A 25838-nucleotide genomic window follows, 5' to 3' on the forward strand; every position below is an offset into this window, starting at 1 on the left:
CGGATGCCACCGGGTTGAAGGTCACCTCCGATTTTTTATTTCATTTTTTTTGTTGTCTGGGTTTTTTTTCTTTCTTTTGCTTGGTTCTTTCTTTTTTTTTCTTTTTTTCTTTTTTTTATAGGCAACTTCATAAATGTCACACACTTTCAAAAATACAGCAGTGTTCCCTTTTTATGCAGTCATTGTTACCACCATGCTTTTTAAAATTTTTAAAAAGACTGCCGCTTTGACAGGTTCTTATTTTAGTTCTTCAGAATTGAGACACTGAAACCACATTCGAACGACGGAGGCTTTTATGCTTAACTAAGAAGTAATGTCAAAATGTATTGCTAGCTAACAACGGCACGCTAACAACGGTTCCACACGTTCTTGTGTAAGGAACTGGGCGGACGGGGCTTAAAACACATTCTCCCTCTCATGTAGTTTGGTGGCTGTCGCATATTGATCTGGTCTTGAGCTGGAAGTAGCTCAGTCTAAAAAGTGCCTCTTGGTTTGTGTTCAGCGTGAAGTTCATTAACGCGTTCTGTTAATCTGTGTTGTCCTGCAGCATCGTGACGAGCAGTGCCGTATCCAAGGAGCTCACCAGGCTGCTGAAGATTCCTGTGGATACCTACAACAACATCCTGACGGTCCTGCAGCTCAAACACTTCCCGCCGCTCTTCGAGTACTTCGATTACGAGTCACGCAAGAGCATGAGCTGCTACGTGCTCAGCAACACACTGGACTACAACACCACCATATTGGGTCAGGAGCAGGTACGCAGACGGGAACAGACTTCACAGAGGATCAGAGTTTAGTGGGTCGCTTCATCCATCTGTTACATTCAGACGATCCAGACCAACAATGCCTAGTGTGTAGTACTCCACCTTCACATCAGTACAGTACCTGGTGTGTAGTACTCCACCTATACACCTATACATCAGTGCAGTACCTGGTGTGTAGTACTCCACCTATACATCAGTACAGTACCAGGTGTGTAGTACTCCACCTTCACATCAGTACAGTACCTGGTGTGTAGTACTCCACCTATACATCAGTGCAGTACCTGGTGTGTAGTACTCCACCTATACATCAGTACAGTACCTGGTGTGTAGTACTCCACCTATACATCAGTGCAGTACCTGGTGTGTAGTACTCCACCTATACATCAGTGCAGTACCTGGTGTGTAGTACTCCACCTATACATCAGTACAGTACCTGGTGTGTAGTACTCCCCCTATACACCTATACATCAGTGCAGTACCTGGTGTGTAGTACTCCACCTATACATCAGTACAGTACCTGGTGTGTAGTACTCCACCTATACATCAGTGCAGTACCTGGTGTGTAGTACTCCACCTATACATCAGTGCAGTACCTGGTGTGTAGTACTCCCCCTATACACCTATACATCAGTGCAGTACCTGGTGTGTAGTACTCCACCTATACATCAGTGCAGTACCTGGTGTGTAGTACTCCACCTATACATCAGTACAGTACCTGGTGTGTAGTACTCCCCCTATACACCTAAACATCAGTACAGTACCTGGTGTGTAGTACTCCACCTATACACCTATACATCAGTGCAGTACCTGGTGTGTAGTACTCCACCTTCACATCAGTACAGTACCTGGTGTGTAGTACTCCCCCTATACACCTATACATCAGTACAGTACCTGGTGTGTAGTACTCCACCTTTACATCAGTACAGTACCTGGTGTGTAGTACTCCACCTATACATCAGTACAGTACCTGGTGTGTAGTACTCCACCTATACATCAGTACAGTACCTGGTGTGTAGTACTCCACCTATACATCAGTACAGTACCTGGTGTGTAGTACTCCCCCTATACATCAGTACAGTACCCTCTCTCTCTCGCTCTCTCTCTCTCTCGCTCACTCTCTCTCACATTCTCTCTCTCACATTCTGTCTCTCTCTCTCTCTTTCTCTCTTTTGTAAAACACCACCAGACCACATCATGTATGCCGTTTTAACAGAACGCTCCAAATTGTCCTAATGAGTCTCTAATGAATATGGAATCTGTTGAACCTACAGAAGACGTCTCGCTGTTATGGAGCAATGAATTATTCAAACACATCCTACAGTTTCTCATCCTAATTCATACCTCCTAAAGATATTAAATACAGCCAGGAAGCACTTCGGTGCCGGGGGTAATCAGAGGATCCGCTACACGCTGCCCCCACTGGTGTTCGCCGCCTATCAGCTGGCCTTTCGCTACAAAGAAAATGCCTCCTCGGTACACACACGCGCACATACACACGGACCAGTGACCACTCATCCTTAACAGCTCAGTGTGGTGTTATTGTAGGTGGGGCTACAGGACAGACCTGAGATCAGTCAGACACTTTCATTAAGAGAGGGCGGAGAAACACACATTACACTGATTTTATTTATCATATTAATTCAAGTATAAAAATTTTCTTCACATTTTTTCTTTGTGAAGGGAAGAAATGGATACTCTCATCTTTCCCCTCTTTCTGTCATTCTTTTCTTTTGTTCTTTCATGTTTTTTCTTCCTTTCTTTCTAATTTTTTTGTTTCGTTCTTTCTTTCTCATGTTTTGTCTTTCTTTCTTTCTTTCTCATTTTTTTGTTTTTCTTTCTTTCCATAAAAAGACAAACTTTTTTTTAATTGTTAATCATTAGCATTTTCCCCGTTTGTGTAAACAGATGGCCAGGATTAGCATGAAGTGGTCAAACATTTGCCTTTCATTGGTGAATTTAAGAACAGATGTCCAGCCCTCTTTAATGAGGTAAGTGTCTCTAACATCAGCTATAATTACTTATATGGTTGTTGTAATTGTGAATTTTGAAGGATTATTCACGTTTATTTGGTTGGTTAATTTGTGGTAATGTTGTATGTGATCTGTAAGTGTTGGTGAAGACATACTGTTAGTATATTATAACACTGTAAGGACTGTCACAAATGTAACACTAACTATATCGATTGTTGTTTTAAAACTGTATTAGGTGTCTGTGGAATTCAGTACAAATACAACGGTCCCTTTGGTGGCCAAATTCATGAGTCAACTCGATCATTTCTCAACTCAGCTCATCAGTGTTTTCAGAAAGAAATGAGGAGCAGCAGGACAGAAGATCAACAACATCCTGTCAGTTATGGATCAGGTTTGTTCTTTAAACTCATCATTTTAAATCTAGCAATATTTCTCTCTCTTTCAGTTATTATGCACTCAGCATCACGTTACGAAACCATGTTTTTCTCCCAATTAAAATGCTAAAGGTAATAATGGTTGAGGGAAGATAAATAATGGCATAATGATTTTGTTTCCTCCTCTGTAAAATGCATCTAAAGCCTGACATATATCTGAGTTCAAATGCAAAACCCTCTATAAGCCACTGTAGTCAAAAGAAGGTGGATTTAGAGAGTATTACATCTGAACTTTTAAAAAAAAACTGAAAACTTAACATCAAGGCTTGTGTATAGCTTTACACAAGCCTTTTTGGCTTTTTGGTCACACTTTTAACGATGTCCCCATCGAAAAAAGATGTGAATACATCCTAAAAGCTCTCGTTGTTTATGTGAATGAAGACCCCTCAAACCTTGTGAAGGAGTACATGGTAATTTAAGCCTGTTAAACATATCACTAATACCAATTCCCCTTTCACCTGGATTTTATGTAATTACATATTATTGTATTTGAATTCTTTAGGATGTTGAACATGATGAAGCCCAAACCTCGATGCATAACACCACCCTAGGAAGCTACGTCATCAAACCTGAAGGGGCACATGCCACAGACCCTTACCAAGATGTTGGCATCATATTTGAAGGCATCAAAATACTTGAAAACCTAAACAATGTTGCCGAAGCGTGTTCTATGATGCTTGGTCTAATTTATGCATTAAACTTGGCCTATACACAAGACTTCAGATACACATTTGAAACATTTTAAAAGCTTTTTATGGAGCTAAATGCCAACAATCTGTCAAACAAGGTCCATGTCCTGAAAAATAAACTTCTTTTGTAAGTATTTACTCGAGGTAATGTTCAAGAGGTGGTACTTATGTTTCCTCAATGATGTTACACTGTTGGCTTGTTACAGCACATTTGTTCCAGGACTGACCATGTTACACTTTTTTTCATTATCGATCTCGTTTTAAATAAATGCTTTATTTTTTCACAATTTAAAGGAGGCACAGATTGCAAGAGAGACTTTTCACCCACATAATTTCATTTATAGGCAATGCTTTTATTTTTTTTTTTTTTGTATTTTCCAGTCTGCTTTTAATAATAATAAAACAGAAAGCAGTTTTAAAGATACAGATTTTGAACAAATAATTTTCGTTGGACATTTGTAAAAGGTATGTTCTTGAATACATTAAGTACTCTGTTTGGTTGCAATGCAAATGTAGGTTAAGTAAAGAACCATGTTTGAGTAAATAACTTTACTCGGAAAACACTGTCTGTAAAGACCAGTGTTGTATAAAGTACTAGAAAGCAATACTTGTGTAAAAGTACAAGTATCATACTAGGAAAAGACTTTGGTAGAAGTGAAAGTCACCTTTTAGTATATTAGTCAAGTAAAATGCTTAAAGTATCTGATATTTACAGTACTTAAGTATCAAAAGTAATTTTCTGATATTTACTGTACTTAAGTATTTGAAGTAAAAATAAAATTTCAGTGATTTTATAAAAATAAAATAAAGTAAAAATAAAATTTAAGTGAAATTTTCAGTAGGTATAAGATCAGGGGCGGTTCTAGGATTTCATCTTTAGGTGTTTTAGCCCTCAGTGAGAATTTAAAACAAGAAGAGTTTTATATTATATATTATATGACTACATAGTAAGCCAAAAGTTATGGTATTATTTAAAATGGCAAAAGTGGACACCAAAATTTTATGCATGATGTAATGATGCCATTTTGAATCAGATCAGTTCATGTGTGTGTGCATTCTCTACAAACAGTGTGTCCGATGAATGCAGTCATTAATAAACTAATATTCACAAGACAAAGACCAAATTTATTTAGTATTGAATGGATTGTTTGCATTAATATTTTCTTTGTGCTACAACTCTGGTAATAAGAATAGTGACATTTCACTGCTTTTGGTTGACGTCTTTGCGTCTTTCCGCCGATTAACGTTATAGATAAACGCCCCCAGCTCTGACTGCGCGTGCACGCTGCGCGTTCCTGAGCTTCTCCATAGAGCGCGCGGAGCGTAATACAATCTAGGAGCAGTGATACACCAAACCTCCCTTATTACAGTCACACACATTTCTTCTGATTTTATTTTGTAGTAACGAGTAACGAAGACGCTTAGTGGAAATATAACGGAGTAAAAGTTTACATTTTATCTCGGAAATGTAGTGGAGTAAAAGTGAAAGTTGACAAATTTAAATAGCGAAGTAAAGTACAGATACGTGACATTTCTACTTTCATATTTCTAACGAAGTATTTGTACTTTGTTACAGTACAACACTGATAAAGACGAATGTTTTTTTATTTAGAGTTTTTGTCATATTTCCTAGTAGCCAATACTGTTTTAAGTACTGTTTTACCTTTTAAATCATGACATATTGTCCACATGTATTCAACAACAAAAACAGCGATTACAATACACTTTATATCCTGTAAGTTGAAAAAATGCACTTATTGCCTCAGATGCAGCTGTTTACATAAGATGTTAATATAATGACGCACTTGTCTGACCATATATAAAGCCATGATACCAATTTTGATGACACATAATTATTTAAAAAATACGAGGTTTCCACCTGACAGCAATGATATGTAGCCTAAATTTGTTGTTTTATCAGCAGCAACAGCGTGTAACTAACTTATTCCTACTTGACTTCAGCTCAAATTTCACATTAAATGTCATTTTAATGTAGGATTATGTCCAATTTTAATATGCAACCTGAAGCAATGAAGCATGTTTGTGCAATTAATTTTAAAGCTTAGTGGTTTGCCGTCTGCCGTGGGATGTTTTATAAATCAAAACTGTGTCGTGACAAAAACATTTGGGAAACAGTGACACTGATCTCTTTCAGTTATTGTTCTGGATCTTCTACATCTGAATATGAATGATTCAGCTCCCCAACTGCTGGAAATGTGGGACGTGTTCTAACGCTTCACCACCATAACTGATTTATCCTGGAAAAAAGGTCCGAGGAGAGACTCCTGTCATATACCAGGCCTGGGGAGTTTCTTAGGCTTAATGCTGAAAAACACAACAGGACAGAATTACAGACAAATTTAAACACATTGCTTATGAACAACAGAAGCATAAATACACACATTAGATGTGACATTTTACAGCACACAGTGAATATTACACAATATCATACAGTAAAGAGACAGTAAGTCAGTAACTCACTCTAGTGTCTTCAGTGTACTGTGTGGATCCTTCAGTAGATCAGAGAGCAGCTTCGCTCCTGATTCTCCTGGATTATTACTGAGCAGATGCAGTTCTCTCAGGTGTGATGAGAAGTTTGACCTCAGAGCTGAAGCCAGAGCAGCACAACCTTCATCTGTAATACTGCAATTATACATCCTGCAAGAAAGAAACCCTTCTCACACTTAACACTCTCAGTTTTAGTATTGAAAACATGAACTACACAAAATCTTTATATACAGTACATTTACTCTCCATCTCACACACAACAACAATGACAATATATCAGATCACTACAGTTACAGTTACCACAGAGGAGAACTGGATGTTGTAGTGTTTATTAAAACTGAGTGTGTGTGTGTGTGTGTGTGTGTGTGTGTGTGCATGTGTGTGTCTGTGTGCGTGCATGTGTGTGTCTGTGTGTGTGTGTGTATGTGTGAGTGTGTGTGCATGTGTGAGTGAGTCTGTGTCTGCGTGCGTGTGTGTGTGCCTGCGTGCGTGTGTGTGTGTGTGTGCGTGTGTGTGCGCGTACTTCAGTATCTCCAGTTTACAGTGTGGATCCTTCAGTCCATCACAGAGCAGCTTCACTCCTGAATCCTGCAGTTTATTGTGACTCAGGTTCAGTTGTCTCAGACTGCAGGAGTTTGAGCTGAGAACTGAGGACAGAACTCTACAGCTTTCCTCTGTCAGATCACAGTCCCACAGACTGGAAGAGAAATGATGAAGTGTTTGATTTATTTCTCAGATAGTGAATTGAGGTGTTTCCATCAATGAGAAATAAAGTGTCCACCTGAACACAAGGTTCTAATGTCAGGATAAAAATATAACATGAACATCTGTGTACAGATGTGACAAGTAAGAATGCACATCACAGAGAAAAGGATCCTGCGATTTCTCACCACATCACATTCTCTAGCTCTGAAAACACGACCAATAGAGTTCAGTCGTGTGTAATTCTCTGTCACGTATACTGAAGCCAGTAACATGCTTGATTTCTTTAATTCTCTCAACTTTCACATTATATACTTTAGTCGTATATAAATCTTTGTGAACTTTTGTGCAGACGTGTTATTCTGTACATCTATAACCATGACCTTTATACTGTATTTAAGTGTGTACGTTTTACTCATTTGTTGTCCTATTTACGGCCGTAGTAAGTTATGAGGACACAGAGATCCAGACCTGTCATTTTTAATTATTGATGGTCAATAATAAACTCCCAAAAACAAAAACTGTTGAAATGCTGGGTGACGAGAGAGAGAGAGAGAGAGAGAGAGAGAGAGAGAGAGAGAGAGAGAGAGAGAGAGAGAGAGAGAGAGAGAGAGAGAGAGAGAGAGAGACTGTCCAGGAGTTGGCGGACACTTTAAACTTTTTTTTTAAAGACAGATTCACAATTAACCTGCCTGATCTGTCTGGACTTCTTACTGTACCCTCAAACACAAACGATCTAGATGTAATGAATAACAGCATCGGCGCTATATTCACTAGCACATTAGACACTGTTGCAGCAATAAGATTAAAGAAAGTCAGAGACAAAACACCTGCACCGTGGTATAATAGCCATACTCACACCCTCAATAGAGAAACCCGTAACCTCGAGCGAAAATGGAGAAAAACTAAATTAGAGGTTTTAAGAATTGTGTGTGTATAAGGACAGTATGTCCAGCTACAGACAGGCTCTAAAATCTGCTAGGGCTGAGCACCTGAGCTCATAGAAAATAACCAGAACAACCCCAGGTTTTTATTTAGCAGTTTAACTAGTTTAACAAAAACACAGTAATGTGAACACACTATTTCATCACAGTTCAGTTGTGAGGATTTTAGAGATTCTTCACTGATAAAATCAAAAGCATCAGGAACAAAATAGGTGATGTTCAACATGTGAGAGCAGCTTGTGACTCAGTCTCACCTAAAGCTCTACACTCACAGCTACAGAGCTTTACAAGTACAGGACAGGAAGAGTTAGATAAGCTTATTACTACAGCTAAATCAACAACCTGTTCACTAGACCCAATCCCAACTAAATTACTAAAAGAAGTGTTATATAAAGCTGGTGAGCCTCTTCTTAATATAATTAACTCCTCGTTATCTTTAGGTTACGTCCCTAAATCCTTCAAGTTGGCAGTTATTTGGCCCCACATTAAGAAACCTAATTTAGATCCTAATGAACTATTAAATTACAGACCTATTTCACATCTTCCATTTATGTCTAAAATACTAGAAAAGGTTGTTTTTGCTCAACTGAGCTCCTTCTTACAGGAGAACAATATCTTTGAAGAGTCTCAGTCAGGTTTCAGGCCACATCATAGCACAGAAACTGCACTTGTTAAAGTTACAAACGACTTGTTCTTAGCTTCGGACCAAGACTGTATGTCCCCATTAGTTCTACTTGACATTAGTGCTGCATTCGACACTATAGATCACAACATTCTCCTAGATCGCTTACAACATTACACAGGTATTCATGGACAGGCTTTAAGTTGGTTTAGATCCTACCTGTCTGATCGATACCATTTTGTAGAATTAAATGGTGAATCTTCCAGCTTATTGCCAGTTAATTATGGGGTCCCTCAAGGATCAGTCCTTGGACCCCTGCTCTTCTTGATATACATGCTTCCATTAGGGAACATTATAAGAAGACATAAGATTAATTTCCAATGTTATGCTGACGATACGCTGTTACTACACAAAACGCGGTTGTAGCTGCCTCTCTACATTACTACGATAGAAAAGAGGTGTTATTTGTGTAGTAACAGCGTTTAGCTCAGGAGTTATTGACTCGGGAAACTCCAACCTGTGAATATGTGGCCAACTTCCTGCTCCTTCAGTTCTCTCCAGTGCTGGTCCTTTAGGTCAAAGCTGATCCTAAGCCTGATCGTAAGCCTTTCTTCGCTTTCTTTCTTTGTTTTTATCCTCCATATCAATGTTAAAACTGCTTTCTGCTAATGTCACACATGCGCACTGAACACTCTCTCTGCCCATATTGACAAGAAAAGACACGCCCCTTTCTGCTCATTGGCTACATGTTTGTTTTGAATTTTGTTTTTGATTTTTTTATTATTCGGCCCGACTCAGTTTTCTGAAGCATTTCTCAAAAATCGGAGAACTGCCTTTAACTGTTCCCTTTTTTTTGAGTAGTGTATATATAGTCTATTGTAAAGACTTCTGTTTAAAAGGTTCTATAGAAATAAAGATATAATGATTAGAATAAATCCTCAAAATTTAAGGGTGTGTGTGAGTGTGTGTGTGTGTGTGTGTGTGTGTGTGTACCTCAGTATCTCCAGTCTACAGTTTGGATCCTTCAGTCCATCACAGAGCAGCTTCACTCCTGAATCCTGCAGTTTATTCTTAGTCAGGTCCAGATGTCTCAGACTGGAGGATTTTGAGCTGAGAACTGAGGACAGAACTCTACAGCTTTCCTCTGTCAGATTACACTTAATTAGACTGGAAGAGAAATGATGAAATATCAGAACACTGATCTCAAACACACAAACACAGCCATAATCCAGCTAAAGTTGAAAATGTAACAGAAATGTCAGTGTGTTTGTGTCACACACACAAATCAGAGGACAGGACACCACATCAGCACATTTACAGGAGCAGGGACGTCTTTCTGCACTCCACAATCTCTCATCTACAATTTATTATAAGACCATTAGGTCATGTACATAACACACACATGTGAGAGCGAGCAGCCTACAAACACTACACTCTGATCTGTGTTCAAGTTTCTACACCCAACACTGCAGATACAGTGCATTTTATTACAGAACATAAAGAATTATACAGCTGTACACTACCAGGTAATAACATGACAATACTAGTCATACTTTACACTCAGTTATATGTTGGATTTCACAGAGACACTAAAACAGTTGGTGTGTGTTGTTCTCTGTGCTCGTACACGTACAAATCTGTCACATCCAGAAATCTGATTTTACACAAACACTGGTTCAGGTGTTTGGTGTGGACCTGAGTACAGGTGGAGTGTTCACTTACATCCAAACTAAAGAGAAAGATTATATAAACGATTCTTGATTATGATTTTTTAAGAAATATAGATGTGTAAAAATCTCTCATTTATCATAAACAATGTAAATAAAGGATATTAGAAAGAACATTGTACTGTTTACTACAGATGTCACTGTTACTATTTCAACACAAATTAGTGAACCCTTCTTTCTCCACAGAGTAAATGGGATCATGTCTTTCATGCCTCCACAACTGAGAAGTGAACGTGGGGTTTTCTTCTCAAATCTGAGCTCCTTCCCTGTTTACAGAGTGACGTCACATCAGCACGACTGCACACAGCATCAGAAATAAACAAAGTCAAACTTCTTACCTTTAAATGAGTGACACTGTATATACACAAGTATTAGCTTTAGATGGATCAACATACAGACATTCGTTTGTTCAATCTAAAACACTGAATATACACATAGCAGGAAATCTAACCCACCTTGTAGGTAAAAATCTAACACAACACTACTGTGTGTCACACTAAAGGGTTTGTGTAGGGGGGCTTCAGGGGGCTATAAGTGACATGGTACTTCCTGAAGAGGGTAGTGTATATTGTATAATACACAGTGTGGAACTAGCTTTGAACAGCACAACCTCCCCAAACCTAGCAAGGTAAGTGAGACGTCCGACTCCAAGGTAGCTGTCAGAATCAAAACACATCATTTAACTTCAACAATTTAACTGTCATTATTGTCTTCTCTTATGGAACACAGTATTAATAAAAAATAATGTGTCAGATACGATCACAATACACCTTCCAAGTCAGTGCTTTAACCCAGGACTAGACAAAAGAAGTTAGCACCTAATTCACCTCTGTAACTCAGTTATAACACTCAACTTAAGCTGAATACAAGACCATATTCAATACAATAAAGAAAATCCACCTCCACTCTTTCCAGTATGGTACAATTCAGTATTTTGTTCCCAGTCCAATAAGAGCTCAAGTGATATCAGACCTCAGAGTCTGTAAACCTTTAGCCCAATGTGTAATATTTTATCAGTACACTCTAAAAAATGATTCATGCGGTTAGTTTGTAAAACTTAAAATAAACAATATTTTCAGCATAAAATAATTAAGTTTGTAATATGTACTTGTATTGGTGAGTTGATAACTCATTTTAATAAGTCTTTCAAAATTAAAATAAAGAATACTGTCTTAACATAATTATATATCGATTTTGAACACACACTTTTACCTTCTCGTAACAACAGAAAAATATTAAGTTAGTGAAACTTGTATATCTAGTGAGCATCCTTTAGAAGTTGAGTAAAGGCGGAATTTGCCCGGACGTGTTTTTCTGCCAGAGAAGGACTACTAGGAGCCGGAGAAACAGGAGAATCGAGGCTATATAGGTAAGTTAATATTTTTGCTTTGTTTTAATCTCAGCAGCTACCAACTGTATGCACAAAAAATCGTTGACTTAAGTAAAGTTGTCCGCAGATTCACAGATTCGATTTTCCCGAGTCAATAACTCCTGAGCTAACACTGTAACACCTCTTTTCTCTCGTAGTAATGTAGTGAGGCGGCTACAACCGCGTTTTCCTCAAAATCAGCTTTCCTCCATGGTGGACAAAATACATATAAACCTAAATATGAAACACAATGAATGCGGCAAACGTTACTTAAGTAAATCTTTGTTGTCACACACTAAACTGAAAAGACAGTTTGAGCTAAGCTAATTCATCGATTCTAAAGTTAATAGACGTTTAGCTAGCTAGTGTGTTCAAAATAGGCATTATGTTTTGTTTTACAGTGGCAGGTAAATGATGTTAATTGATATCGAATATGTTTAGTGTCGTCCGAATTTAAAGTTTACACTGGGTTGATTAAGACACACACACACACACATATATGCATACATGTATATACATACATACATACATACGTATACACACACACACATACAGTATGTATACATACATGTACATACATACATACATACATACATACATACATACATACATAAACCTGTAACAAGTTAAATAGTTAACTAATAAGGAAGTTAATTTAAGCACAATACCTAACATGACAATGTGTGTGCATGCCATTTTTACCTGCTTTGTCGTTTTCACAGTTGATCCATCTTGTAACCTTGTAAACCTTGAGCTTTTTGTAAATTTGCCATTACAACATTTGAGTTTTTATTTTTCTTTCATATACAATCTGCAGCATTATGTTTGATGGTTAGGCAGCTGACAAGATTTAACTCCTGTGTCTAATGTCCTGTTCCTTTCCTTGTCTTAAAACACTGACATTGATTTTGATCTACTTAGGATGATGAGGTACCACAAATTTTGACCCAGCCAACGGCAGTATTATTATTGAGGGAACGGAAGTCCTGCAAGACCTGGATGTATCCAGTGCCTGTGCCCTGCTAGGGCTGGTATATGCTCTCAACCTCAGCTACCCAAAGGAACTAAAAAATACTTTTGAGGTGTTTCAGAAAATAATTCTTGAGCTGGATGGTCTGAAAGCTAGGCCGAAGGTAATGTCTTTAAACAATAAACTGTTGTATTCCTGAAATGTTACATGTAAAAAAATTAATACTTTGCAAAAAATTTAAAAAAAGGAAGAAAACTTTTAGTTTCAGCTAGGTGGACCCAATAAGCTGACAATTGTGTCTGTTGTAGGAATTCATTTTCCACGTTCCCTGTGATTTATTGTTATTATTTTATTTTATTCTGATATGTACCTACCAGAAAAATACTTGATTCTTTACTTGACTTTATTTGAAAAAAATACTTTAGTCCTGGATAATTATCTTTTTGTCAAAGCATTGTTTTGTCAAAGCACTCTTCTTGTACATAAGTTGACATTGGTTTTATAATAAACCAGTTTCATCATAAAACTGGAATTGCTGTGTTATTTCTCCTGACTGAAGTGAAATAAGTTACTTGTACTCAAAAAAATTAAGGTAACAATTTGCATGGACATATCTAAGTAGAATGGAATCAAAATAAAGAAGTTAGAATAGCTTAAATTATGTAATTTGACCACTTAATATCACCAAAACTTTGAAATTAAAATTAAGTTGTTTCAACTTAATTAAGCTCTTAGAGGTTAAGTCAAATCATGTTGGTTGTACTAAACAAATTGGGTTAGTCTAACTATAAAAGGTACATGATATCTACTTAATAATGACTGACTTAAAGCTACTTAAAAAGATGCATGCAAATTGTTACCTTAATTTTTTTAAGTTGAGCCAGCGTTTTATTTTTTAGAGTATACTTAATGATGAACAGAGAACAAAACCAGTCTGTTATTAACGTTGTACAACAAAAATATAGATTCACTACAGCTGCTTATAAATACAAACACAGTCCACAGCTTAAAATCTCCAAAATCCACAGAAAGGTTCGAAAGAATGAAACCTGACGTCTCTTCAACAGTAACGGTGATAAACCTGACCGACCGTCACATGCAACCGTCTTTGTGTTCACCGTCTGTTTTTACCACATCCACCATCAGTGAACCAGACAAAAAACTGTGTCTATAATTCAACTACAACAGATTAACAACAATCACGACCCAAGAACAAGAATGTGATCATTAACAGTTTGGTGTCTTTGTCGAGCTCCAAGTAGAACAAAACAGGACTTTTTAATAACAGCGGTCACGACACTACACTCACCTGTGACACATTATTCATCCTCTCTCTTTTTACCTGCTTGTACACTTGATAAGCAAAGAACAAAAACAACCCCATCAAAATAAAAGTCTTCATATAAAAAGTCACATTTAAACTCCATCCTCTACAAACTGGTCAGTGTTAGAGAAAGAAAATCTTCATCACACATCTGAGTTCGCTGCCTAGCTTGTTTCTAACATAATACGAAGATAAAGCTGAACATTTTCCCACTTCGTCTGTCCAATGTGTCGAGGTCCAAAATGATGACTGATGTTTTATTTACCACGAGCTCAGTCCTTGGTAAAGTTTAGCAGTAGTGCAGACTGAAGGAGACTTTTGTTTTCCTTCGTATTGGGGTCAATTTTTAAAAAGCATTTATGTTTTATTTTTATTAGAACGAACAATTGAGTAAAAAAGCCATGACAGAGTGAATCTCCCCACAACACTGTGTCACACACAACAAAAGATGAGGAACTTCAACATAAAGAGATGCTTGAAGGACATTAGAGTGTTTTAATATTTACTTTTTATATTTTCTATCCATATTGATCCCATTTTGTCAGTCTGATGTTTTTTCTCATCTGTGAGAGTTTTGTTAAATGTCACTCTCAAAATAAACAGAAAAGAAAAAGTCTTTTACTGGTGTTTAGTTCAGAAATGTCTTTAGTTCTTAAATACATGCAGTTATTTTGTGTCGATGTTTTACATCAATTTTAGAGAACACAATGTTTCATGATTCATATATAAAAGCTATAAAATGACTCATATGATGTTATATATGTTGTCCATGTGGCCCAGCCCTCAGTTCAGATATAACATGTTAGTGTAAAAAGTGACACAATCTTCTGTAAAAGTACCAGAGGTTTGTGTAAAGATGATTAGAGGAACTATTAACACACATTAATCCAAACAGTGCAGTTCAGTGTTACATTAAAATAATAAACCATGCAGTAATACAGTTATAAATAAAAATACTCACTCAGCTTTTCTGGAGGCTTTGACCACTGGCAGCAGCATCAGAAGACATTCATGTGATGGATCATATTTATACAAATCAAACTCATCCAGCTCCTCTTCTGAGTTCAGTAACACAAACACCAGAGCTGACCACTGAGCTGGAGAGAGTCTGGTGTCACTGAGACTACTGTAACCTTCTCTTTTCAGGTAAGTTTGTACTTCCTGCACTAGTGAATGATCATTCAGTTCATTCAGACAGTGGAAAAGATTGATGGATTTCTCTGGAGATGGATTCTCCCTGATCTTCTCCTTGATGTACTCCACTGTTTCCTGTTTGCTGTGAGATCTGCTTCCTGTCGGTGACATTAAGTCTCGTAAGAGAGTCTGATTGGACTCCAGTGAGAGACCCAGAAGGAAGCGGAGGAACAGGTCCAGGTGTCCATTCTCACTCTGTAAGGCTTTGTCTACTGAACTCCTGAGGAGATCAGACATGTTTGGATTTCTGAAGGAATTAAAAATCATTCTTCTGATATTTTCTAAAACAGATCCTGTTCTTTGCTCCACAAGCACATTTGTCTTTCTAAAAATGAAGCTGAAAAATACATATAAAGCAGCCAGAAACTCCTGAACACTCAGATGTACAAAGCTGAACACCTTCCCCAGGTGAAGACCAAACTCCTCTCTGAAGATCTGGGTACACACTCCTGAGTACACTGACACTTCTCTGACATCAATGCCACACTCTCTCAGGTCTTCCTCATAGAAGATCAGGTTTCCTTTCTCCAGCTGGTGGAAAGCCAGTTTTCCCAGTGCCATGATACTCTCTCTGGTCTGCTGAGGATCAGGGTCACATCTCTGAAGGTACTTTTTTTCCTTGTGTTTGATCTGAAAGATCAGGAAGTGTGTGAACATTTGAGTCAGAGTCTTGGGGATCTCTCCACCCTCTGCTTCACCCAACATTCTCTCTAGAACAGTGGCTGAGATCCAGCAGAAGACTGGGATGTGGCACATGATGTAGAGGCTTCTTGAAGACTTCAGGTGTCTGATGATTTTATCGGCCAGGCTCTGATCACTGATCCTCTTCCTGAAGTACTCCTCTTTCTGAGGATCACTGAAGCCTCGTATCTCTGTTACCTGGTCTACACACTCAGGAGGGATCTGATTGGCTGCTCCTGGTCTTGTGGTTATCCAGAGGTGAGCAGAGGGAAGCAGATTCCCCTTGATGAGGTTCGTCAGCAGCACATCCACTGAGGCTGACTCTGTCACATCACACAATCTCTCATTCTTCTGGAAATTTAGAGGAAGTCGACACTCATCCAGACCATCAAAGATCAACACCACTTTGTAGGAGTCACAGTTTATTGGTCCCAGTTTTCTTATTTCTGGGAAAAAATGATGAAGAAGATTCATGAGACTGAGATTTTGCTGCTTCATCAGATTCAGCTCTCTAAAGGGAAGTGGAAACATGAAGGTGACGTCCTGATTTGCTTCTCCTTCAGCCCAGTCCACAATGAACTTCTGCACAGAGACTGTTTTTCCAATTCCAGCAACTCCTTTAGTCAGCACAGTTCTGATGGACTTGTCTTTAAAGAGATCATTACATTTGATGGGTTTCTCCTGTGTTGCTGGTCTCCTGGATGCTGCCTCAATCTGTCTCACCTCATGTTCATTATTGACGTCTCCACTCCAACCCTCTGTGATGTAGAGCTCAGTGTAGATCTCATTCAGAAGTGTTGAGCTTCCATGCTGTGAGATTCCTTCATTAATTCTTTTAAACTTCTCTCTCAGCTTGGACTTCAACGTTGGCTGATACACAGAGGTGAGTTCTAATAAACAAAGTAATAACATGTTTTAATGTAAAATCACTGAGCTCAATATAAAATGTAAATGTATTTCAGTTCCTGCTGTTCGTTCCTGAATGATGTACTAAATATTACTGAAGGATCAGGACCATTGTACAGAGTAACCACAAGCTGGACCATGAACAGAACAGAAAAGCAGCAGATTTACATGATACTAAAATTACATTTAAAACTAAAAGTGTTCATATCTAAAACTATTTCCTCTCTCTAAAGTGAAGCTGATGGAATAAAGTCATGACTCAGAGCTCTTACTGTTGTACAGTGTGTTAGTGAGATCTGTGTGGTTCATGTTCTTCAGGACGTGCAGTGTGATCTTCAGCGCTCCCTCTCTGACACTGTGCAGATCCTCCTCATCCTCCACCTCCCTCTCAGTGCATGCTGGGTAATCTGGACTCAGGAGCTTCCTAAACCTCTTCAGCTCATTCTTTATCAGAGTGATGACTTTGTGTTCCAGCTCCTGGTTAGAAACACACAGGAACAGATCTAAATATTATCATGTTACAGTGAGAGATGATTTTAATTTATAAATAAAAGTAGAAGTCTCTTTTTATTATCACATTTAAACTTAGAACTGAAATTCTGATTACTCAAAAAACTGATTACCCATAATGCTGCTGCACATCAAGACATTACAAGGATCACAACACACATTACACACTAAACACACACACACACACACACACACACACACACACACACACACACACACACACACACACACACACACACACACCTTGAACATGGAGTCCAGATCATTTTTGCTGATGTTTGATTTCTGTGATTTCTTCTTTTGTGGTCTGTGAACAAACAAAACACATCATGTGATATAGACGTATTGGACGTATATGGATGTATTCATAGCTGCACAAATCACACACTAACAAATACAGACACAGATATTTAACACTATCCTCTTAACACAATACACTGATTTCAGGATTTCCTAACTGACTCCAACATGTTTAGAAACAAGTGACGTGATGTGACATATGGCTAAGTACAGTGACCCATACTCAGAATTTGTTCTCTGCGTTTAACCCATCCAAAGTGCACAAACACAGCAGTGAACAGAGCAGTGGGCAGCCATTTATGCTGCGGCACCCGTGGAGCAGTTGGGGGGGTTCGGTGGCTCTCTCAAGGGCACCTCAGTCGTGGACAGCCCGAGGCTCGAACCCACAACCTTAGGGTTGAGAGTCAGACTCTAACCATTAGGCCAGGACGTCCCCCAAATGCTTGAATAAATCTGTATGAATAAAATCCTTATATTGTCATTAATGTCCCAGGTGTAAATGTTCTTCTGTAGCACCACAGACCCTCCAGCTCAGGGACTGCAGACTGAACTGAACTCTTAAAGCACTTTTCCTCACTGCCAGTCCGAGAGCTGCAGCACTGCACAGTTTAGTGTTTTACTGCTTCAACACCTGATAAAGCTCATGAAGGGCTTCATAATGAGACGAGTGAGTTTGATCAGGTGGAACACTGCTGTAAAACACCTCACTATACTGACCTCACATCAGTAGAACTGTCTCTGTCTCTGAAGGTATCTGGACGTCCCATTGACCGGTCACTCTTCATGGACACACAGCTGGGTTCTGGTGAGTCTGATCTCTTTCCCTCCATCATTCTAGAATTACAACAGAAATATCAGCAATAATTAATACTCAGCACTGTTAAACAATGTGTTCATCATTAAACACCAATAATTCCATCTTTTAATTCAGATCCAGTTTGTACACTTATTCAAACAGGAGACAGGCTTCATAAGTCAGGAATTACACTGATATCAGGAGTCCCAGTCACAGCTAACTGACACAGCTGGGTCTTAAAGCCTGTAGAGTTCACTGACACAAAGCTCTGCTGCTCTTATGCTCCACATTACACAGTCCTTTTTACTCTTCTCTCAGTGAATGATTTGTCTAAAATGTCCTTAGATCAGATCAGTGATATATTCACTGCTATTAAACACCTTAAAGCAAAGTTGAGTTCCTGTGTTAACTAGTGAGTGTTTAGAGATACAGATGTGTTCCCATGACACGGTGTGTATTTACAACCCAGTCTCACGGCAGTTAGTCACATAGGCTACGAAATGTAATCTATTTGATTTGTGTTCGTGGAGACGGAGCTCCCTTTTTTAATGTGACTTTCGATCTAATGTATTTCAATAGGAAGCATCTTTCGTGTCTGCACGGCGTTTTTCTTTCCGCCACTCGGAAGTAATTTTGCTCATTTGTTATTCATTTTTAAACTTTAAGCACTACATTACTCAATATTTAACCAGGAGATTTTATCCTTGTTTTTATTGCTTTATATTCTGTAGAGCAATAACCATTGTGCTATGGTTTCTTTTCTGAGAAAAGCCGTTTTCCATCTATTTTTGTTTTAAATCCGGCAGTAAACTAAATACTACATTACCCATAAGTCTTATCTACTTTTACTATGTTTAAGATGTCAGCTAAAACTACATGATGTCCCACCGCCGATTCTCTTTTAATGACATCCTCATCTTTCTTTCAACACATAAACATGAAAGTGTGCTTGATAATTCAACAATACGATGTCATGAACATGCGTTTTATTTGATTCTCCTGATTTCTGAGTCCGCAAATTATCCTTCATTGTGCTCAAATAGATATTGCGCTGGGCAGGGGCAGTTATAGGATTTCATCTTTATGGGTTTTATCCCTCAGTGAGAATTTAAAACAAGAAGAGTTTTATATTATATATTATATGACTACATAGTAAGCCAAATGTTATGCTATTATTTAAAATGGCATAAGTGGACACCGAAATTTTATTCATGATGTAATGATGCCAGTCTTGAATCAAATCAGTTCATGTATGTGTGCATTCTCTACAAACAGTGTGTCCATTGAATCCAGTCATTAATAAACAAATATTCACAAGACAAAGACCAAATCAATAAATGTTGATGTATAAATGCATTAATATTTTGTTTGTGCTACAACTCTGGTAAAAAGAATAGTGAAATTTCACTGCTTTTGTTCACCGTCTTTGCGGTTTTCCGCCGATTAATATACGCCTCCAGCTCTGACTGCGCGTGCACGCTGCGCGTGCCTGTGCTTCTCCGTTCTAATAAAGCAGACAGCTCATGACGCACTTTTGAAAGACTACAACGCACGCGCGTAAAAGCAAAGTAAAGAAAAATCGCTCTTGGTTAATTCAAACTAATAAATCATTTTCTTTCCCATCGACGACATGTTCTGCATTTTAACGTAATTTTTATTGTTTATTTATGAAAGTAAAAATGATACTTTTAGTTTTAGGGAGGCTGAGATCATACACAGGGGGCTGGAGCCACCCTAAAAAAGGGCTAGAACCGCCCCTGGCGCTGGGTAAACAGGAGGAACATTGTGCTTTTACCATCGCGTGTTGGTAAACGGTGTGTGCTACAGTTTGCTATGCCGATTGCGAAACGCAATAGAGAAACCGTTTGCCAGAATATTCCCTGACCATCATGACATCGTATTGTTGAATTATCAAGCACACTTTCATGTTTATGTGTTGAAAGAAAGATAGGGATATCATTAAAAGAGAATCGGCGGTGGGTCATCAGGTAGTTTTAGCTACTTCAACATAGTAAAAGTAGATAAGACTCGTGGGCAGAGGGCGATTCTAGAATGTTCATTTTGGGGGCTCAGGGTAGGCTTGTATACTGTTATAAGGGCTGAAGTTGAACGCAGTGAAGACACATTGGATGAGAAACCGAACTGTGTATTGGTCCAGTAAACTGCAATTACAAGAACTGCACCGATGCAGATGTCATATCATAGCAATACATCAATAAAAGCACACACACCTTGTCGCGCTGAATCCAAGCAGACTCAGTTCAGGGGAGGAGCCGAAACATGACGCAGCTTGTCGCCGCTTCAAATGCGTTTTTAAAGGCAACTGAAGCATCAAAAAATAATTAATCAAATAATTCAAAGGGAGGCTGGGCAGAATTTTAGGGGGGCTAAAGCCCTATTCTGACGGGATTAGTTTTACGTGGGGACGCGGAGTAATGCAATTTTACCTCAAGACTTTAATATTAATTGGCCAATTCGCATGGGACAAGACATCTCAGTAAAACTAGCAGAAGTGGGAGGGGTAACTCGCTTTACGCACCACAGTAACCTCCTTGTTGTCATGTGCGTATGATGTTGCTTACTGTTATCAAACAGACAACATGGCGCCTCCATGTTTGCAAAACGCGCCAAAAACTACTTTTAAACAGGAAATGGCGGAATTTTACCGTATATATTTACAGCGGGTCTTTTCGGACGGGATTAGTATTACCTGAGGTAATTTTTCCGGACCTTTTTACAGAAGGTAAAAGTCGCCATAATCTTTACTGACATTGTCCGTAATGATTACTGAGATGGCACATTCGGACGGGACTAAAATCACAGAGAAGCCCTTGTAATAATTACTTTACCCCCACGTAGAACTAATCCCGTCCGAATAGTGCTTAAAGCCCCCCTAATAAGGCCCTGGCGACACCCCTGCTTGTGGGTAATGTAGTATTTAGTTTACTGTCCGATTTAACACACCAAATAGATGGAAAAAACGGCTTTTCTCAGAAAAGAAACCATAGCACAATGGTTAGTACCCTACAGAATATAAAGCAATAAAAACAAGGATAAAATCTCCTGGTTAAATGTTGAGTAACGTAGTGCTTAAAGTTTAAAAATGAATAACAAATGAGCAAAATTGTTTCGTGGTGCAGACACGAAAAATGCTTCCAATTGAAATACATTAGATCGAAAGGCCGTGCTTTTTGACACGTTAAAAAAGGGAGCTCAGTCTCCACAAACACGAATCAAATAGATTACATTTCGTAACCGATGTGACGAACTGCCGTGAGACTGGGTGTGTATTTATTGCTGGTGAATGTAAAAGTAAGTCACCTCTCGTCTTTCTTTAAGTCCTGTTTTCCAGACACACTCATGTTGGAGGTCATGTCTCCTTCACCAGATTACAGCAGGACACACGTTTACTTCACTCCAACATCGGTGTGTTAAATTAAACACTGAATCAGCACAGAGTTCACTTACAGGTAATAGTCACGCTATAAAGTTATAAAACAACCTGTGTACATTAAAGCTTCAGTACAAAGCCACAAAACTCTTCTGTATCTAGTGTCACTTCAATGTGTTTATATATTAGAGCTTTAGATACTCACTGTGTTTTTACTCCTGAAATCCTTTATTTTTCACTCGTCACAAAATGGAGCTGCTGTCTTTCACTTTCATTAGAGTTTATACTGCAGAGGGGGGAGGGCAGAGACGCAGACAGACACACAGACACACACAGACACACACACACACACACACACACACACACACACACACACACACACACACAGTGTATTAGTAAATGTTGAAAAATAACATTAACTAAATGCTATCAACGTATAGCTCATTGTTAGCTCCCGTTAACAAACGTAAGCTTATTGTGAAACACAACAGTTATATTTCTCCCATAAACCTATACAATTTAGAGTCTTTACTCACCAGCTGCTGTTTTCTGCTCGAGAAAATGGTGGCTGTAAATGGTGTACTGCTCAAGCTGATACACGCCTTCAGGGGCGGATCTAGGATTTCACCTTTAGGGGGTTTAGCCCTCAGTGAGAATTTAAAACAAGAAGAGTTTTATATTATATATGACTACATAGTAAGCCAAAAGTTATGCTATTATTTAAAATGGCAAAAGGGGGGCTATATGGTTTTTTTTTTTACATCTGGTCACTTCCTGCGTTTTCTGTGATCAGATAGCTATCCGATGGTAAAAAGACCAGGTCTAAATGCTCTCCGAAATGGCTTCGAGACGGATATAAATCCGATGGTACAAACCACTTCAGGAGGTGGTCTGGGACGCGTTTCAGATGAAACTGGACAGGTGTAAATGAATGTGGTTGTTCAAGCCACATATGTCAGCGCTATACTCCTCCCAAACGGAAGTATGTAACGCAGGTGGGAAGCCAAGATGGCAGCGGTGTGAATGGTCACGTTTTAGAGTCGTCTACGTAGTTTGAGGAGTTTGAAGCTAACAAAATTAGATTTGAATATGTAAAGTTACAACTTAGAAGATATATGCTTTTTCGATATTTTTCTGGCAATAATTTTTGACATGATATTATGGGCAAAAAAAGGAAAAATCAGTCCATTCATGAAAGTGCTATACTAGCTGGTCACCTTATGGAAGAATGCTGCACAGAGTCGGTCGACATGGATTATTAATATTAATCTTGAGACAGAAATGAATGAAGTGCTAATGTGCCAATGAAGAGGTTCTTACGAGGCCTGTTTGCTCTATTCCATCCAAGAATCTTGTGAGTTCAAAAGGCATGAACAAAGTTTCCTTATCTACATTTACTTGATGCGATTTAGAAGCTAACTGCTAAAGTGTATGAAACACACAACAAGGTGATCTCCATTGATAAAAAAAGTTTCCGTTTCTTGCGGAAAACTCGACAAACTATCTGAAAAAGTCTCCCATATGAGTGAAGAGATCAAGATGCATGCTGTCAAGATCGTTCAACTTGAAAAGGAGATAAAGGAATTGCGAGTTGAAAATGTAAGTCTGAAAGAAAGCTTTGATGAAATGCAACAGTACTCATGTAGATGGAATCTCAAGCTACAGGGGGTCCCAGAGCGCGATGGAGAAGATGCGATAGGCGTGACAATCGACATCCTAAAGAAGATGGTCTCTAGTATCCAGAACAAGTTGGATCATGTAGTTGATGTTGTACACCGTCTGGGGCTAAGGAGATCTGACGGAGCACCTCGTAACATCATCATGCGTTTTACCATGCGTACCTACAGAGACATGGTATGGAGGGCTGCGAAAGACTCGCGCTATCTAAAAGAAAACAAGCTTCGGATCAAGGAGGCGCTGATCAAACAAGATGTTGAGGCTAGAGCCAAATTATGGCCGTTGGTTAAGAAGGCTCGTGAGGAGGGGAAGAAGGTCTCGTGGAAGGATCCCCATCCCCATGGCTCCTGAACTGTGCATTGACAAACAATCTCTAAATGCAGACCGATTTATGGGGCAACGTGAAAGTTTTCTACTTTGTTATGGTTCCTTTATCACAAATAAGTTATGCTCTCTCATACAGTTGCACTTTTGCCTACGTTATAGGGTATGTGTTAGCTTCAACTACCGCTTTGTCAATGCAGTTTTACAGCGGTAAGTTTTAAAACCTTTTTGTGTTCTTGTGTTCTTAGTCAAGTTACTCTTTACTGTTTTTTTTCTTTCTCTCTTTTTTCTTTTTTCTTTCTCTTATGCAAGACGTGGAGTTTAACTCTTTGAGTATCTTATCGTTGAACACTCGTGGCTTGAGAGATCTCACTAAAAGAAAAGCCTTATTCTTATACTGTAGAAGAATGAATGCTGACTTAATACTGTTTAAGAAACTCATTCCTGTGAGGGTGATGTTCGCTTTTGGAAATCACAGTGGGGTGACAAGGCCTACTTTAGTCACGGATCTAACCACTCCACAGGGGTTCTCACTTTGATTAACAAATTTAAAGGAGATATTGTTGAATCGTTGATTTCTATGGAAGGAAGATGGGTTATTCTGGTCACTAAACTTGATAATATTACTTTTATAATATGTAATATATATGGCCACAACTTAAAATGTGCCAACAAGTCTCTTATTTTCTTATTACAAAGGAATATTGAAGCTTTGAAAAATAAATATAAACAAGCTTTTATTATTATTGCTGGAGATTTTAATGATGTAAGATAATTCAGTTGACAGATTTCCTCCTAAGATGAGCCTCACTAATAATATTATCTGTACTCTGTGTGATTATATTCATATTGCAGATGCATGGCACTATTATCACCCTGATGTAACTAAATATACTTGGAGTAATAATTTGTTGTCTTCTAAATCTAGAATAGACTTTTTTTTTTCTCAACAGTTACTGCAATATGTGTCTGATGTCAGTCAACAATATGCTCCATTTTCTGACCACTTAGTAATTAAGCTGATTTTGCAGACTAAACACAGGGAGAGTACTGTATATGGTTACTGGAAATTGAATAATAATCTGTTAAAAGATAAATATTTTACTGATCAAATCAAGGGATTAGTTAATGTAATTTTTTCAAATAATGAATTTAGGTGCTAAATGGGAATATTTTAAATATAAAGCAAGATTACCAGCAATAAATAGATCTAAAACCTTAAAAGTGGTTCATGCTGATAGAGAAGCGGACTTGCTAATTAAAATAAATACCTTAATCAAAAAAGAGAATCTCTCTGTTACAGAAATTAGTCAGTTAAAAACTTTGCAATTGGAATTAGATAATATATATTTAGAAATAGTTAAGGGTGCCTTCGTTAGATGTAGAGCGAGATGGCTTGAGGAAGGAGAAAAAAATACGAGCTTCTTCTCACTTGAGAAAAGGAATTTTAAAAGGAAAAGCATCTCTGCATTAAAAATCAACAATCCGGTAATTTGTTAGTAATTTTTATAGGAATCTGCACTCCCCTGATTTACAGGCAAACCAAAGTATGTCATACCTACAACAGATTAAGAACTATATACCTCAAATAAGTGATGAATTTAAGTTGTCATGTGAGACTACTGTTTCCTTAAATGAAATGAGAGATGCAATGAAATCAATGAAAAAGTGGAAGTCGCCTGGCTCCAATGGCCTTACTTTAGAATTCTTCATACAGTTTTGGGAGATTTTAGAACAACCTTTCTTCTTAATGCTTCAAGAATGTATAAAAAATGGTACAATGACTCCTACTATGAAACAAGGGGTGATATCTCTCATTCCCAAACCAGATAAAGATGTAACTATAATTGATAACTGGCGCCCTATCACTCTTCTTAATTTTGACTATAAATTAATTGCATCCATATTTGCCAAGAGATTAAAACAGCATTTACATTATATCATTAATGAAACACAGACACGATTTGTGAAAGGTCGTCATATTAGTTGTAATACTCGACTTGTTCTGGATCTTATTGATTACAGAGATGAAATCA

General features: G+C 38.2%; 1 protein-coding gene and 3 long non-coding RNA genes across 4 annotated transcripts; 2 read left to right on the forward strand and 2 right to left on the reverse strand.

The window, feature by feature from the left end:
* The first annotated feature begins 2637 nt into the window (after positions 1-2637).
* LOC125140703 lies at positions 2638-4475 on the forward strand. Its single transcript, XR_007139910.1, has 3 exons — positions 2638-2752; positions 2970-3125; positions 3671-4475. It is a non-coding gene; the product is annotated as an uncharacterized LOC125140703 (long non-coding RNA).
* An 824-nt stretch (positions 4476-5299) lies between these two features.
* Positions 5300-16429, reverse strand: LOC125140699 (NACHT, LRR and PYD domains-containing protein 3-like). Its single transcript, XM_047809896.1, has 5 exons — positions 14985-16429; positions 9627-9800; positions 6889-7062; positions 6339-6515; positions 5300-6182 (listed from the first exon to the last, which is right to left on the reverse strand). Exons 1-5 carry the CDS (start codon positions 16427-16429, stop codon positions 6146-6148), a joined length of 2007 nt encoding a protein of 668 aa, XP_047665852.1. The 3' UTR covers positions 5300-6145.
* Positions 11497-12900, forward strand: LOC125140704. Its single transcript, XR_007139911.1, has 2 exons — positions 11497-11729; positions 12651-12900. It is a non-coding gene; the product is annotated as an uncharacterized LOC125140704 (long non-coding RNA).
* Positions 16430-17562: 1133 nt separating the features above from the next.
* On the reverse strand, positions 17563-21793 carry LOC125140701. Its single transcript, XR_007139907.1, has 3 exons — positions 21732-21793; positions 18332-18448; positions 17563-17621 (listed from the first exon to the last, which is right to left on the reverse strand). It is a non-coding gene; the product is annotated as an uncharacterized LOC125140701 (long non-coding RNA).
* Positions 21794-25838: the final 4045 nt, after the last annotated feature.

Source organism: Tachysurus fulvidraco, chromosome 2 (assembly GCF_022655615.1).
Source record: "Tachysurus fulvidraco isolate hzauxx_2018 chromosome 2, HZAU_PFXX_2.0, whole genome shotgun sequence".
Lineage (NCBI taxonomy): Eukaryota > Metazoa > Chordata > Actinopteri > Siluriformes > Bagridae > Tachysurus > Tachysurus fulvidraco.

What these genes read in the sequence shown, in the direction of transcription:
- LOC125140699 (XM_047809896.1), bottom strand. Translation starts at nt 16,429, where the DNA reads ATGTTTCCACTTCCCTTTAGAGAGCTGAATCTGATGAAGCAGCAAAAT. An exon ending in AAAGCCTCCAGAAAAGCTGA is followed by an intron (nt 9,801 to 14,984) that starts GTGAGTATTTTT and finishes TTTCTCTTCCAG; the next exon opens with TCTAATTAAGTGTAATCTGA. An exon ending in TGTAAACTGGAGATACTGAA is followed by an intron (nt 6,516 to 6,888) that starts GTACGCGCACAC and finishes TCTTTCTTGCAG; the next exon opens with GATGTATAATTGCAGTATTA.